The sequence below is a fragment of the Camelina sativa genome, chromosome 14 (assembly GCF_030686135.1).
Source record: "Camelina sativa cultivar CO46 ecotype springtype chromosome 14, ASM3068613v1".
NCBI classification, from domain to species: Eukaryota; Viridiplantae; Streptophyta; class Magnoliopsida; order Brassicales; family Brassicaceae; genus Camelina; species Camelina sativa.
This window is the reverse complement of record NC_141893.1, coordinates 16,247,017-16,262,843: the sequence shown is the minus strand read 5'-3', so window position 1 is coordinate 16,262,843 and position 15,827 is coordinate 16,247,017. Positions and strand designations below refer to the sequence as shown.

The 15,827-nt window shown below is 35.3% G+C and overlaps 3 protein-coding genes and 1 pseudogene across 6 annotated transcripts; 1 reads left to right on the top strand and 3 right to left on the bottom strand.

The window, feature by feature from the left end:
• The first annotated feature begins 316 nt into the window (after positions 1-316).
• LOC104741830 (heat stress transcription factor A-1d) lies at positions 317-4,084 on the top strand. 2 transcript variants are annotated; one of them, XM_010462749.3, is made up of 3 exons: positions 317-851; positions 2,511-3,661; positions 3,755-4,084. In XM_010462749.3, exons 1-3 carry the CDS (start codon positions 525-527, stop codon positions 3,765-3,767), a joined length of 1,491 nt encoding a protein of 496 aa, XP_010461051.1. In that variant the 5' UTR covers positions 317-524; the 3' UTR covers positions 3,768-4,084. The 2 variants fall into 2 exon arrangements, with proteins under 2 accessions (XP_010461051.1, XP_087341442.1); XM_087485316.1 differs by lacking the exon at positions 3,755-4,084 and having other exon boundaries at positions 354-851; positions 2,511-3,665.
• Positions 4,085-4,186: 102 nt separating this feature from the next.
• LOC104741829 (mitogen-activated protein kinase kinase 10 pseudogene) lies at positions 4,187-5,322 on the bottom strand (annotated as a pseudogene). Its single transcript, XR_015580409.1, has one exon. The product of XR_015580409.1 is annotated as a mitogen-activated protein kinase kinase 10 pseudogene (transcript).
• A 1,426-nt stretch (positions 5,323-6,748) lies between these two features.
• On the bottom strand, positions 6,749-8,256 carry LOC104741828 (protein SAMBA). Its single transcript, XM_010462747.3, has 3 exons — positions 7,886-8,256; positions 7,419-7,529; positions 6,749-7,057 (listed from the first exon to the last, which is right to left on the bottom strand). Exons 1-3 carry the CDS (start codon positions 8,034-8,036, stop codon positions 6,993-6,995), a joined length of 327 nt encoding a protein of 108 aa, XP_010461049.1. The 5' UTR covers positions 8,037-8,256; the 3' UTR covers positions 6,749-6,992.
• A 4,318-nt stretch (positions 8,257-12,574) lies between these two features.
• On the bottom strand, positions 12,575-15,135 carry LOC104741827 (diaminopimelate decarboxylase 2, chloroplastic-like). 2 transcript variants are annotated; one of them, XM_087486590.1, is made up of 8 exons: positions 14,468-15,135; positions 14,135-14,309; positions 13,891-14,040; positions 13,586-13,747; positions 13,310-13,495; positions 13,076-13,198; positions 12,919-13,008; positions 12,575-12,815 (listed from the first exon to the last, which is right to left on the bottom strand). In XM_087486590.1, exons 1-8 carry the CDS (start codon positions 14,509-14,511, stop codon positions 12,735-12,737), a joined length of 1,011 nt encoding a protein of 336 aa, XP_087342716.1. In that variant the 5' UTR covers positions 14,512-15,135; the 3' UTR covers positions 12,575-12,734. The 2 variants fall into 2 exon arrangements, with proteins under 2 accessions (XP_087342716.1, XP_087342717.1); XM_087486591.1 differs by having other exon boundaries at positions 14,135-14,312; positions 14,454-15,031.
• Positions 15,136-15,827: the final 692 nt, after the last annotated feature.

The window sequence follows — 15,827 nt, the reverse complement described above, 5'->3', positions numbered from 1 at the left end:
GGTGAGTCGGTTACACTACACTAACACAAAAGGAAACATATGTAATACGCTTGTTATTTCCTTTTTCTAATTCTGTTCCTTTTCCGATAAAGCAATTTAAAGCTTAATTTGTGTCTTCAATAATTTCTCTTTAAATTTTCAGATAGGACCTTCCACTTTGTTCCAGAAAAAAACTCATAATTTTAATTAAATTTTAAAATGAGTTCTTAATATTATAATATTTATATTTTTTTCCAAAAAAATCGATCCTCGTGTCAGCCCAAAGAATTAGAGCGTAACCACCACTCACAATATGACACGTATCCCAATCTAAAAAAGCGCAATGTCTATTTGCGTAATTTCGCAAGTTTCATGGGTCTCCCGTCGTCTCTCTCTGTCTCTCTCTCCTCCGCCCATCTCTCTCGTCGTCTTTGGTCTCTGAGATTTTCTCTTCAATCCGAATTCTCTCCCCCCCTCATAAATCTAAAACCCTAGGTTTTCTCAAAAATCTCATTATTTGATTTGACTAGAAACAACAAATCCGAATGGATGGTGGTGGGAGCAGCAAAGTATCCATCAGCGACGGTGGAGGAGGAGGAGGAGGATCTGTTACTGTCGAATCAATGGAGATTAAGCCTTCTCCTCTACCTCAACCACAGCCTGCGGCGATTCTAAGTTCAACCGCGCCTCCTCCGTTCCTGAGCAAGACCTACGACATGGTTGATGATCCCACTACGGATTCGATTGTTTCGTGGAGTGCTAATAACAACAGTTTTATCGTTTGGGATCCACCGCTGTTCGCTAGAGATCTTCTTCCTAAGAACTTTAAGCATAACAATTTCTCCAGCTTCGTCAGGCAGCTCAATACTTATGTAATTCCCCCTTTCCCTTCACTTGTTTCAGTTTTGAAAGTAAATAGTAGAACCGTTATGAACTAGGTTTAGCTGATGTTGTTGCTATGGCTAATTCTTGATGCTAACTCACTGAGCAGAGGAGTTTCTGGCTTGTTGAACAATGGAATTTAGCCTATAGGTAGCTTTCTGAGTATGTCTTTTAGAGCCTACTTTATTCTTTGCTGTTGATTTATCCAAGACTGGTGTATTGTGATTGTTTAGTTTAGGACCTCATGGTTTTTGGAATTTGAATAGATGATATACTGCATTTCATCGTCTATAAGATATACTGATAAGGGTTTCTCAATAGCGTTCTTGTTGGAACAATTAGGAATCAACTATTGGTGCTGTTTGTTAGGACATAAACCACAGCATGGGAAATGCAGTTTTTGCAATTGAAAGTTTGAAATCAGTCTAGCATATTCTCATGGAATGCAGATTCCTGATGTAGTATTGATATAAAAGATTTGTAAGGGCGTTGATGAAGCTTACACTAGATACAATTTTAGGGGAAATACAAATAACTGAATGAAGTCTCTTTTTCTGGTCTGAGTGATTGGATTAGTGTTTCAACTTGGAGTTGTGATAGTTTGAAACTGAGATAGAGATGTATCCTTTAATGTGTTTTCTGTCTGTCTGACTCCATGTAATCAGGTTTAGCAATAGTGTAAGATAGTAATGAACCTTCCTGAATTTTCTCAGCATTATAAAGATGAAGAAAGAAGAGAAATGGAAAAAGAGAGCAAGTCTCATGTTGATCATGACCTGATTGCAAGGTTATCGACTCTCTGTATTACTATGTATCATCTTGTTGTAACTTCTAAATGAGTCAAGTTTAATGGAGCCTTTTATGGCTTGGAGTAGAAACTAGATCGTAGGTATATGGGTATTTGGTGTTGCCAATATTTGTGCAGTAGGACTTTGCATTTTTGTCTAGTATGTCGGTTGCGGGAATCATAGATCTTCTCTGTACACTTCCATATAGATTATATTGCTCATATAGGCTGGATGGAGATTGTATTGCCTATATAAGTAGATTTACGTAAGGTCTTGGTGAGTAGAGCTTGTACTGAATAATTATTTAGAGCAGGATGCTATTAATATTTCTGCAAGATGGTGAAAGCTTGATTTCTCTGCAGACAGTTACTATTTGCAACATTCGTGAATATTATTATTCCTTAGTGTCCTTGTAAGACATGTTGGGACACTATCTGAAAGAGAAATTCGATCTTTACTAGTTTATTTCATGCAGATTCTGACATACAGAGTACACTGGTATATCATAGAGACCTTACACTCTCTTAGTTTTCAATGATCGCTATTGGATATTAAGACCCATAATAGGAACATGTATTTAGCAGTTTTCTTGATTCTTCTGTTCATGGTATTAGATTGAACCACCGTTGGTCTGTTTCATTCACTTGGACTTCTGATTGAAAATTGCTCTGGAGCATGTGCCAACTACTAAGTTACTTCCTGTCTATAGCTGTTTGAATCTGTGAATAGTTGGCGGTTAGAGTTTGTGTTGAAGTACTTAGATTTTCACTTTTAAGGTTTCCCCTGTCGGAAAACTTCTTTCTCATTTGTTTCGGTGGAATCCATTCTCATTCCATTTTGCGTGCCTTTTTCTAAAAACAGGGTTTCCGAAAAGTTGACCCAGATAGATGGGAATTTGCGAATGAAGGATTTCTAAGAGGTCAGAAGCACTTGCTAAAAACAATAACTAGGCGAAAATCTGCCCAGGGACATGGACATCAGCAATCTCAGCACTCGAATGGACAGAACGCATCTGTTAGTGCATGTGTTGAAGTTGGCAAATTTGGTCTCGAAGAAGAAGTTGAGAGGCTTAAAAGAGATAAGAACGTCCTTATGCAAGAACTCGTCAGATTAAGACAGCAGCAACAGTCCACTGATAACCAACTTCAAACGATGGTTCAGCGTCTCCAGGGCATGGAGAATCGGCAACAACAACTAATGTCATTCCTTGCAAAGGCAGTACAAAGCCCTCATTTTCTATCTCAATTCTTACAACAGCAGAACCAGCAAAACGAGAGTAGTAGGCGCATCAGTGATACCAATAAGAAGCGGAGATTCAAGCGAGACGGCATTGTCGGTAATAATGATTCTGCTTCTCCTGATGGACAGATAGTGAAGTATCAACCTCCAATGCACGAGCAAGCCAAAGCAATGTTTAAACAGCTTATGAAGATGGAACCTTACAAAACCGGCGATGATGGTTTCCTTCTTGGTAATGGTACTTCTACTACTGAGGGAACAGAGATGGACACTTCATCGAACCATGCATCGGGTATAACTCTTCAGGAAATGCCAACAGCTTCTGATATACAGTCACCATCACCAATTGGAACAACTCCTGAAAATGTTTCAGCACAACCAGAAGCAACCGAGAACTGTATACCTTCACCTGATGGTCTAACTCTTCCCGAATTCTCTCATATGCTACCAGAAATTAACGCAGAGAAGCCTCCAGAGGATTTCATGGAACCAAACATTGGAGATTCTAGTCCTTTCCTTGACCCAGATTTGTTGATCGATGATTCTCTGTCCTTTGACATCGACGACTTTCCAATGGATCCTGATATAGAGCCTGTTGATTACTCACTACTCGAAGACTTATTGATGTCAAGCACGGTCTCAGATAATATGGATTTCACACCAGTGGACAATGAGACAGAGCAGAAACAAAATGGATGGGAAAAAACTCAACATATGGATAATCTGACTCAACAGATGGGTCTCCTCTCGCCTGAAACTATAGATCCCTCAAGGTAATTAAATTAACTTTAGTAGTAGTAATCTATCAGACACTAATTACTCAAACAGTATTTGCTTAGTTATTTATTATGTTTTATTTCATTCAGGCAAAATCCTTGATTTTGGGGAGTTTTTAAAGTCTTTTGAAGTGGTAACACAGTCTGAGAGCAGCATATACATTTCATCCACTGATCATTTTTTTTCGTTTGCTTTTTCCAAACTTGTATAAACGTTACTGCTTATTACAACTCTTAATCTACACATTACTATCAAGATGCGTCATGTTTCAATCTCTTCTTGAATGTTTAGCCTATTTTCTTGAAGGAGAGCCATGTGAACTTTTGAGGTCAATTATTTTGTTTACTTTTTGCCATTATTAAACCCGAATGTAACCGGATTTTATTTTTCTTTACTGTAATAAAAAACATCTAGCTGAATTTGAGACGAGTCTAAGTTTGGTGTAAACTAAACCGAACTATTTCAAATGAAGAGAAATTTTCTAAGAAAATAATTTTTTTAAAAGTCTTTTAATTTTTGAGTCTAACTAAATTGGTTAGTTATCTTATTTTCGATAAAAATTCAAAACTCAACTCGAACCAAACCCAAAAGTTTAAACCAAACTGGAGTAGAAGTTTCGGTTCTTATTGTGGATCTGTTTTTCTCAACCCTAAAAACCAAAACCGAGACTACTACTGCTATCTGTTCATCACAAAAGGATGACGAAGAAGCTCTTCCACAGTGCCTCTTTTCCTCCAATCCTTCTCCAAACATCTCCCAACAAAACCTCTAAACTCCGGCGAACCACTCACCGGAATCTCCACCTTCTCACTGCAACAAATCGAACAAACCAAAGCCGCCCAATCCGGTTTATCCCCAACTTTGGTCAGTGGATATCTTCCAAGGTAACACTCAAGAACCACAACTCCCAAGGACCACACATCTCCTGCGAATCCAACTTCACCAAAACCCCATTTCTCTGGATCCACACGTTCAGGACTCATATAAGCACATGTCCCATTTGATCCATACTCTCCTCCTGCTACAATTCTGCTTGCACCAAAATCCGCAATCTTCACCTCTCCTTTCTCGTTGATAAGGAGATTTGAAGGCTTTATGTCTCCGTGAACTATTCTCATTTCTTGCAGATAACGTAACCCTTGGAGGATTCTGTTAGCTAGCGCCGATATCATTGGCTCGGGAAAAACTTGTTGAGCAAGTAACGCGTCGTGGAGAGATCCTTTCTCCATTAGCTCCATCACGAAACAGCGACCGGATGAGTTAACAAAAACGCCGTAGCATTTAACGATGAAACTCGATTCGATACGCTTGAGGATGTTGGCTTCGACGGCGGTTGTTCTCATCATCGCGGTGTTAAGATTTGACCGGAGGACTTTTAAAGCATAGAGCCTTTTGGTTCTCCGGTGACGGGTTTTGTAGACTGTTCCACCGCTTCCGTGTCCCAAAACGGCGAGTTTCTCGAGATCGTTCAAGGTTTCTACCGGAGATGAATCAGGGCTTGATGATGACGAGAATGACGATTGAGATGGGATGGAAAAGGCAATGGTGTTGCGGTGGCAAAGTGGTGGCGGAATAGAGAGTGTGAGAGGTTCTTGGTGACGTCGCTCTCTAACAAGTGTCATCTAACTAGGTTATTTGCCCTTGTGTGTGGTTCAAGTTCTAGGTCACATTAAAAAGGACATGACACGTGGCAAATGTGATCACTTGTATGACACTTGTCACAGTCAGTTTTAACAAACTCAAGAATTTTGTGGTTTTCAGGTGGTGGTGATCAATTTTTGCTTATGATAAAAATAGGTAACAAGTTTTGGGATTTACCCATACATCTAGTAAGAATCTTTTGTTATAGTTAGGAAGATGATAGATAAATAACCTAATCCCCTATATATTAATAGAGATGTCCCTATTATTTAAACAAATATGCCCTAAAATATATGAGACAATATTTTTTTCTATTAGTTTTTCAAAATAAAAGATTTAATAAACTATTAAAATCCGAAAATATATTTAATTATTACTTGCATAACCTTTTTAACTATTAAAAGTAAATTACATTTCACAAAAACAAATTATAAATCATTTATTTAATTTATTGAAATGCTATAGTTATTCTCCTATTTTGAAAAAGTCTAATGACTATTCAGTTATATTTTTCAAAAAATTAATTGAATAAATTATCACAATAATCATAAAAGTAAATTACACGCCACAAACAAATTTAAACTTATTCATATATTTAATTATTTGATACGCAAAACTTATTATCCGGTTTAAAAAATCCGATAACTCTTCAAGTATATTACTAAATTAATTATCACAATATAATCTTTAAAATAAATAATATTTCACAAACAATTTTACATCGATTCACCAATTTAAATATTTGAAAAATAAAACTTTGTCTCCTATTTAAAAATTCTAATGACTATTTAAAAATATGTGACTCAGCAATCTTAACATTGTATCCATGTTATTGATTTTTTTTTAAACCATAGACAATTATTGTTTCCTATAAGTTTTCACCAGAACTACACTTTTTGATTATTTACCACTTTTTATACATTTTTCTCATTGCATTTTTACACGTTTAGGATTAGTTTAAAATAAATCGATTAGTGTAGAAAATATTGCTTATCTATTTAATGGCATATTTGTGTAGATAACCATGTAAACCATAAAAGATGTGAATTTGATTTTAGAAACACCAAAAGACATTAAAAAAATTTCCACCACGTTGAAATTCTTTTTTCACATTTAAATATTTAACGTGTGAAACGTATTTTTACACAAAATAAACGCAAACTTGAGTAAACGAAAAAATAAATTTTACTTACAGATTTTGTTTTTACACAAACGAATCTTAAATCATAAATAATAATATTATTCATAATTTTTATTTGAATCGATTTATTCCGCATTATGTGCGGGTTGGTACCTAGTTTTCTTGAAAGGAACAAACAAAAATTCGGGAATAATATTTGAGTTTCAAAATTGTATGAAAAGAATATCAAACCTAAAAATTGTCCTTGATATATGAAAATATCATCCAAGTAAACATAAAAATATAAGTTTGATTATTTCGATTCTTGAGAACATTGATATATATATATATATAAAGTACTTAAATCATATTTTAATGTTGTAAATAACACACTCATAAATGATTTCATCACTGGTACACAATTATTCACACACCATTGAAATAGCTATTTTAGCCCTTTTAAAATGGGTAGAAATAAAGTCAACGTTTTAGTTGCGTTAGTGACGAACACCATCGATCTGAACAGACCTTACGACCACTTCTGAATTTTTCTTACTTGAATCTGATCATCTAGGCAACTGAATAATGCTTGATCTCGCCACAGCTACACCTTCTTTCTTTAGAAAGTTACCTAATCAGAAACCCATTTTATCACAAATATGATTCAGCTAGCAGAGTGTCTTAGTGACAATGAAACACGAAGAGACACACACACACACACAAGAAAGAAACCCGCAGATTCCATCAATATCATCTCATCATATCGATTTTTCCTCATCTAGAGAATGGCCAATATATGAAATTTTTGAATCAATGGGATGATCAGATCACTGCTATTAACACTGGATTCAAAGAAAAAGTAATGGCTATTGTAGTCATCAAGTATTCAAGACCCATTTGAACTAAACAACATTTATTAATTTCAAGATCGATGTGAACAACTTACTACCATACACGAAAACTGGATTGAAGAAGAAGAAGAAGGAACAAACCTCTTCTGGAGATAAGATGGATTCGAGAACGAGGACCTTCAAACATCCAACTATCTTCTTCCAAAGATTTAACCTTTTTGTCAAGTTCAGCCATCAAATCAGCTTTCAAAACTACACACCATGACCAAACAAAAAAAGAAGAAGCCAAATCTATTAAGATGATTGGTCTTTCTCAAACAAACACTTGAAAGCAAGCTCCTTGATCTACTCATATCCCTAATCATTTTAAAGTAACTAGCAATACAAATGTCGAATCAGCATATTAATACCAGATAGCAATTTTCAAAGTTTTGCAAACCTCCCAATTCCTCGCGAAATTGAAACAATTACTAATATCAAAGAACCCTAACAATGGAGATGTGACATTCAAAAACTTCTGGATTACTGATAAATTTCATTAGCGATTCTTACATAAATCCCTAATTTTGCGAAACCATAAGATTCGAGAACATGAAAATGGAACTGACCACGCATAGCTTCGTCTTTTCGGTCTTGCATAGAGGGAATATCCGGTGGAAAATGGAAATCGTCTTGACCAGAGGTGGCGCCGCTGCTTCTACCGCCACCAGCTACGGCGGTCGTTGATACCAACGAATGAGCCGGAGATGCGCCGTTCATCACTCAGCGCCAAACTATAATCGGACTTCAGAGAGATTTGACGGAGGAGGAGCCGTAACTATTTTAAACCGTAATTTTAATTCGAGGACTTACCATGTCAACCGAATTTAACCAAAATAAACCGAAATAAAAACAGATGCCCATCTGACCAATCAAACTCAGAATGAAGACCAAAAAAAACAGAAGTAAGAAGACCAAAAAGGAGTTATTAATCTATTATGTGTTGTTGTGTACTTTTTTTTTTCTTTTTGTTCTTTTTTTTATATGTTTGGTGCTGTAGTTAAAAACATAATTAGGTTTGTGATATCAATGGTTACTTAGAACAAAATAACATTGTACTCCAATATCGCTAATTAACTATTGTTTCACTTACTTGTTAATTCTTAATGATTAAGTGATTATATTTGATTGCTTACTAAATTCATTTTATTGCTTATGTTTTGCTTTTTTTTTTTTTGTGAATTTTGTTAATTAACTACTATTTCACTTGCTTGTTACTTTCTACTAATTAAGTGTTTCTATTTAATTGTTCACTAAGTTCATTTTACTAAACGTATTTTTTCACTTGCTCGATAATTCCTACTGCTTAAGTATTTTTATTTGATTGTTCACTAAATTCATTTCATTACTTATATTTTGCTAACTAACTGATTTTTCACTTGTTTGTTTGTCACCAGATATTCTTGATGTTGTTATTAGTATGAATCAAAGTCTTATTCATTTGAAAGACAAAAATGGCAGTACATGTCTTTCATTTGCATAATTCATAGGATACAAAGAATTTTGTTATTTATTAAGAAAATCTAGGTCATATGTATACATAAATGATGATGATAGATTCTTTCCAATTCACATGGCTGCAAAAGGAGGTCATATCAATATCCATAATAGGTTGATGAGATATCTCTCCGATTCAAGAGATGATTAATAAAGATGGCCAAAATGTGCTTCACATTGCTACTGGAAAAATGGGAGTAAAGTCTTCACTTATATATTTGGATATGAGAGAATGGAGAAAATGATTAATGGACGAGATGTGAACGGGAACACACCAATGCATAAACAACCTATGCTTACACACGACATCGTTTGCATAAGGTACCAATAACTATAGATTTGTCACCAAACCAAATCATAATTACATCAAATTCAGGCCAACACTCTCCTCATAGTGGCAACGCTGTTAGTTGCAATTTCTTTTGTTGCATCCTTCACAATACATGAAGGTAATGTTGTTCTTTCATATCTGGAAATGACAATTTTGGCCAGCTACTTTGCAAAGAGATGATCAAAATATATCAGTGTCATTGGTTTTATATTTTATATAATTCAAAATGGTTATTTACTATATTATGATTCATTTTATAGCAAAGATTAACATTTTTTTGAGATTTGAGATTGTAAAATTATATTTAAAAATTAAATGATGTTATTAGTGAAAAAATAAAGTCTAGTAATTTTAATTAAATATTTATAGTTTTGGAATGTTGGAACTGAATTTTCAGAAACAAATTTCAGAAAAATTGCAGGTTTTGGACAGTGACTTTCCGGTGACTTTCCGGCCAAATTCCGGCCAAATGGCTGATCGGAATTGTTGGGTCGATAGTGCAATGAAAAGCTGGTAACGAGTACTACAAGATGGTATACTCATACGTCCAAAACGGAGTTGATTTGAATGAGAAATAAGAGTGTGAAGTAAGCTACTTGGGATGGTTTGGAAAATATCCCACATCGGAAATATGACTGATTTTTCACTCATATATATATAGTTTCACACTCTTCTAGTTTCAAAAGTGTGTAGATGGAAGAGGGAAGATTCCCACATGTGAACCGAACCGGACCGGGCTGGGCCGAGCACGGACGCGGGGGAAACTGAGCATGGACGCGGGATGGGCCGAGCATGGACGTGGACGCGGGCCGTAGGCCTTGGACTTTTGAGTTTTTTGGAAAGCTTTAGATCCATTTAATTTTTTGGAAAGACTTGGTGTGAACTCCAAGCAAACTTGGTCAGTACTCCGAGAATATTCATTGAATATTTTCTTGAGACCTCCTTCCTTCCACTATATATAGAGACATAGTCTCTCGTTATTTCTCACACACAAAAACATAAGCACTTCTTCCTCTGAAGATCTCTCTCTCCTTCTTCCTTGCTTAGTCCAAGTAAGTTCTTAGTTTAGTAGTCTCGAGAGTATAACGTAGATCTGTTCGCTTGAGTTCTATTACGGGTGTGCTACTGTAATAGTTCGTGATCGGTTGTATCCTGGGATTCATAAATTGTGATTGTCCGAAAGCACTTACGGCCGATTTATTGAATTAAGGAAAAAGATATCATATCTTGCCTCCGTGATTTATTTTATGCTTTATATTATGCTGTTGTAATTTGTTTCTGATTTTGTTAATTTAAATATAATTCGTATATTTTCTCAATTCGATTTTTGCGCTTCTAACATGGAATACAAATTATTTTTATATTCGATATAGAGTTTGTATCCGAAAGCACTTACGGCCGATTTATTGAATTAAGAAAAGAGATATCATATCTTGCCTCCGTGATTTATTTTATGCTTTATATTATGCTGTTGTAATTTGTTTCTGATTTTGTTAATTTAAATATAATTCGTATATTTTCTCAATTCGATTTTTGCGTTTCTAACATGGAATACAAATTATTTTTATATTCGATATAGAGTTTGTAAAACTCTAGAATTTTTCTACACTTGTTGTGATGTGAAATTGTGAATCACTCAGCGCCTAATCAAATTGGGAAAATGTCCACTTCAGAGAAATTTGACGGAGGAGCCGTAACAATCTTAAACTGTAATTTTAATTCGAGTACTTACTATGTCAACCGAATTTAACTAAAATAAATCGAAAGAAAAACAGAAGCCCATCTGACCAATCAAACTCAGAATTAAGACCAAAAAGGAGTAAATCTATTATGTGTTGTTGTGTAGATTTTTTTTGCTCTATTTTTTTCCTTTTTAGTGTTTGGTGCTGTAAATAAATAATTAGGTTTGTGATATGAATGGTTACTTAGAACAAAAGAACATTTTACTCCAAAATTATCTATTGAAATCTAATTAATTTTTACTAGCTTAGCACCCCCAATGTTCTCCTCAACCTTACAAACCAAATGAAACACTTTTGGCATTACGTTAGTTTCTCAAGTCTTTTGTGTGTTTGGACAATGGACAACTTTTGGACTCATAGTATTAAAGTAACTAAGCATAACCCACAATTCACGGAAAAAAGGTTTTTTCATACCCCCACTATGATCATATGTTCAATTCATACATGATCTATGATACTGTGCCAAATCATACTTTTATTATATAAAACTTCAAATTTACTACATTAACTTATAATTTTGTGCGAAACCATACCTGAGACATAACAGTGTTAAATCACTGTTAAATTGTGATGACATGGTTGCCACGTTGCACTGTTTGATTCTTCTTCTTCAACCTTTCGCCGAAGAACACAACTATTTGGGTTTAGTGAAATCCAGGCTATTAGCAACTATACAACAGATTTGTTATCTCAATGTCTTCATAATCTGTTATAGGTGATTACTAATTAAATTTGTATGTTCTTTAAACGTTTCATCAAGATCATCCCTTCACTCTCACATCAATTTCTTCACCACCACATCCACGTCTGATTCATTAATTCCTCACATGTCATTTGATTAATTTTACAACAAATCAAGCAAAATTTTAAATCTCTAAAATTGATTTTTCTCGATCTCAAGTTCAACAATTTAAAATCTCGATCTCAAAAAATTTCTTATTCAATCACTTCTCAGATTCTTCTTTTATCTATCTCTTCGTTTACCCATCTCCTCCTCCGCAAAGGTCACATAAGCTATTCAAACCGACATAACCTCCGTCGCGACGGTCGCAACATCTCCTCCTATCATGTCTGCATCTCAAGATTTCGCCTCCATCGTGTCCACGGACAGTGTACCGGGATCGAAGCGTCGACAGAAATGTTGCCATGTTGATGTCGGATTCGTTTCAAATTCGTCAATCGACGAATTTGATCCAAATTCCGCCGACGAGCTTAGATCGACCAGCTGAAGTTTGCTGGGAAGAAAATAATCGTCGGGAGATGAATTATAAACCTGTTTGCTGTTCGACCTAATGTTCAATTGTATGCCATTTAATTAACATTTAACAGTTTTGTAAGTCTCAAATCGTGTTTCCTCGTTGAGAGGTTGAAGTAGAGAACTCAAGATGCGTTGGCCAAGACTACGTCGTCTAATAGTAGCATATAAAAAAAAATGTCGTTTTTGGCCTAAAACAACACATGTCAGCCACATAATCAAGTTTTAGCGGTGATTTAACACTGTTATGTTTCATGTATGGTTTAGCACAAAATTATAAGTTAATGTAGTAAATTTGAAGTTTTGTATAATGAAAGTATAATTTGGCACGGTATCATAGATCATGTATGAATTAAACCTATGATCATAGTGGGGTATGAAAAAACCTTTTTCCCCACAATTCACCTTTTCTTTTCTGTCTTCAGTTGTCACCTTTTTCTTATCCATATGATCACTTATTGAGGACTTTGAATCAAAAGCACAAAATGTGAAAAATCTAAAACAGCAAAAGCATTATGGCTCTGATTCTGAATAGTCAATCATACAATTCAACTAAAAAGCAACAATGATGAGTATAGTTAAATCTCAAGAGTTCATAGACCTTCAAAGAAACGCAAATGGTCATCGAATGTCTCTGCATGCCTTATCTTAGTGATCGACCCATCTTCTTCAACCTGCCAAAACAAAAACAACACAAATTTAAGAAAACAAGTTAAAATTTCTTTCGGTTCTCCTGTGATTTCTCCAGAAAACAAGATCAAGAAAATGTGTTGGTACCCAGTATTCCGGAGGACGCATCTTGAGATTGTAAGTGGAAGCCATGCTCATACAGTATGCACCAGCGTCATGAACCACCAGACCAGCTCCCTGTATTGAACTCATTAGATTCCACATTTTACTTGAGCTGCCAAACAGAATCAGATCCTTATCATACCTGTGGAGGAGTGGGAAGCTCTCTGTCTTTGTCCAAGAAATCAGCAGATTCACAAACAGGACCCACTACGTCGAATTTGGTAACCTCTGCTTCAGGCGGTGTAGGAGAGACCAACTCAATGTGCTTTTTGCGTTAAGAAACAAGAACAAGAGGATGCTTTAGCTGTAACTCCAAGGAAACCAAAATATGCATATGGCATACGCTGTAGTGAGAAGCACATCGGTTTTATTTTACCTGATAAGCATCATAAAGACTGGGACGGATAAGCTCAGCCATACTTCCATCAATCACTATGAAATTTTTAGTTCCATTCGTTTTCACACCGGTTACATGGTTGACGAAACAGCACGTGTTTGCAATTAGCGACCTCCCTGGCTCGATTATCAAATTCAGGTCTCGTGAGAGAACAAGCTCTCTTACCTGAAACACATCAAGGATTATAAAGATTCTACCAATTACAGTACTTTTTAAGAGCAAATGAAGGAAACAGTTTTGAGATGTTGCTCTTACGGTGTTGATGAGATCCATGGGTGTAGGTAGGACAGCGCCGGCATGGTAATAATCTATCCCTAAACCACCACCAATGTTCAAGTAACTGACTTCAAAACCTTGACGACGGATCTCATCAATGTATTCCACCATGAGAACTGCAGCATCTCTGAATATATCCACCTGAATAAACGAAACATACGCAAATATGTAGAGCTCAAGTGACAATATCTAAGAGACGGAGCAAAAGCAAACATAGGGGGGCATTAAATAGAGAGCAATCCATACCCATCTGGTTTTCTTTAAGCAACTATAATCGGAGATACCTTCGTAATGGTAGAGCCTAAATGGCAATGAGCTCCAACAAGCTTCAGCTCTTTGGGGTGTGCTTTCACCTCATCCAGAAACCATTGAAGCTTCTCGTTCCTGATACCAAACTTTGAGTTCTTGTTCCCAGTAGCTACATATGGATGGACCTGAAAAAATGTAACAAAACAGAAACGCTCACTCATGTATCCACGCTGTGCAGACCAATTACGATGCTAACATAAAGTTAAGACTTAAGCATACCTGAGGATCAACATCAGGATTGATACGCAACAGTACATTGACCTGCTTGCCAGAGATTCTAGAAGCTTCCACAATGTTATTCAAGTCAAACTCACTATCGACATTTACGAACACACCTTCTTGAGCAGCTAGAACTAAATCTTCCAACAACTTGCCATTTCCATTGAAAATGCACCTAATTCATACCATTCATATCAGTATCCTCATATTCTGATTCCATCAACAAGTCAAAGACTTTGCTATTGGGATGAAGTCAACTCCAAGTTGTATCCATACACCTACTAGTTAAAGAATCTAAGCTGTCTAAATGGGCAATGGGTTAAAGGATCTTACTTTGTAGGGATCGAAACCAGCACGAAGAGCAAGCCTGAGCTCATTTCCACTGACAAGCACAGCACCACAGCCTAAACTCCTCAAATGCTCCAAAATCTTGAGATTGTTATTAGCTTTGATAGCGTAACCAATCACAGATCTCACTCCTACCAATGCCTCTTTATACGCCTCTAGGTTTCTGGTGATCTGAGGTTTACTGTATAAGTAAAAAGGTCTTCTCTCGACTGACTTCATAATATCATGAACCTTAGTTCCTTCGCAATAGAGGAACCCATCTGATGATTTATTGAAACAGTAATCGAACGACGCAGAATCCTTCGTGAGGGTTTTGGAGGAGTTTTGGGAAACGGCGGCTTTGACGGAGAAGCGTTTGAAGGTGGGTTTAAGGGATAAAATTGGGGTTCTGGAGATTGAGGTTTGGTTCAATTGGTATTGATTTAGAGTTCCACGGAGATATGAAGGTTGTGAGAGAAATTGAGTAGCTGCCGCCATTGGAGAGGTATGGAGTGCGACTGACGAAGACGACGACTCCGACTCCGACTCCGACTCGGATGTGTTGTTCTGTCGTTTCACAATTAGGCCTTTATTGGACCTCTAGAGGCCCAACAAAATAAAGAGAGCAATTATTGAGTAATCTATATATCATAACAATAATTTGAATAGATGACGACAATAGTTAAGATTTTTAGTTGTACATTTTACGTACTTTCGTAAAAAAAAAACTCTTTCTTTTATAGAATTTTTTTAGGCATTTTACAATTGCATCTATTTATTATAGAACTGTGTTATCATATTTTATTTATATTTTTTTCTCACAACTTTTATTTCTAATAGTTTTTTTGTTAACAGTTTTTTATTAGATTAGCTCAAAGAAAACCAATTATGAAGATAATTGTCTACTTTTACTTCTAATAGTTGTGTCTATTTAAATAATTTTTTTTTGAATTCTACATATATATTTATCTATTCTTCAATAATTAACAAATCATTGTTCATTGAAATACATTACGCATTAATTTCATGTTGAATCTAGATAATTTAAATATTAATATTCGATATTCAACGTTATTTTATAATCGAACTTAAGATTCTAGAAATAATTATAGCAATATCAAAATTTAATAAAACTTTAAATATATAATTTATGGTTGCATCTATTTATGTAACTTTTTATAAAATATATATTTTTAATATTTACCATTTAATTTATTTTTCGCAATAGTATATTTTATTATAATTTTATTTGATACAGTTTTACTCAAGATTAAATATATGCTTTACTTATAAATATTTTATTAGTAATTTTCATTTACTCAATACAACCAGTCGCTCGTTATTCTCACTTAGTATCACTTTGTCA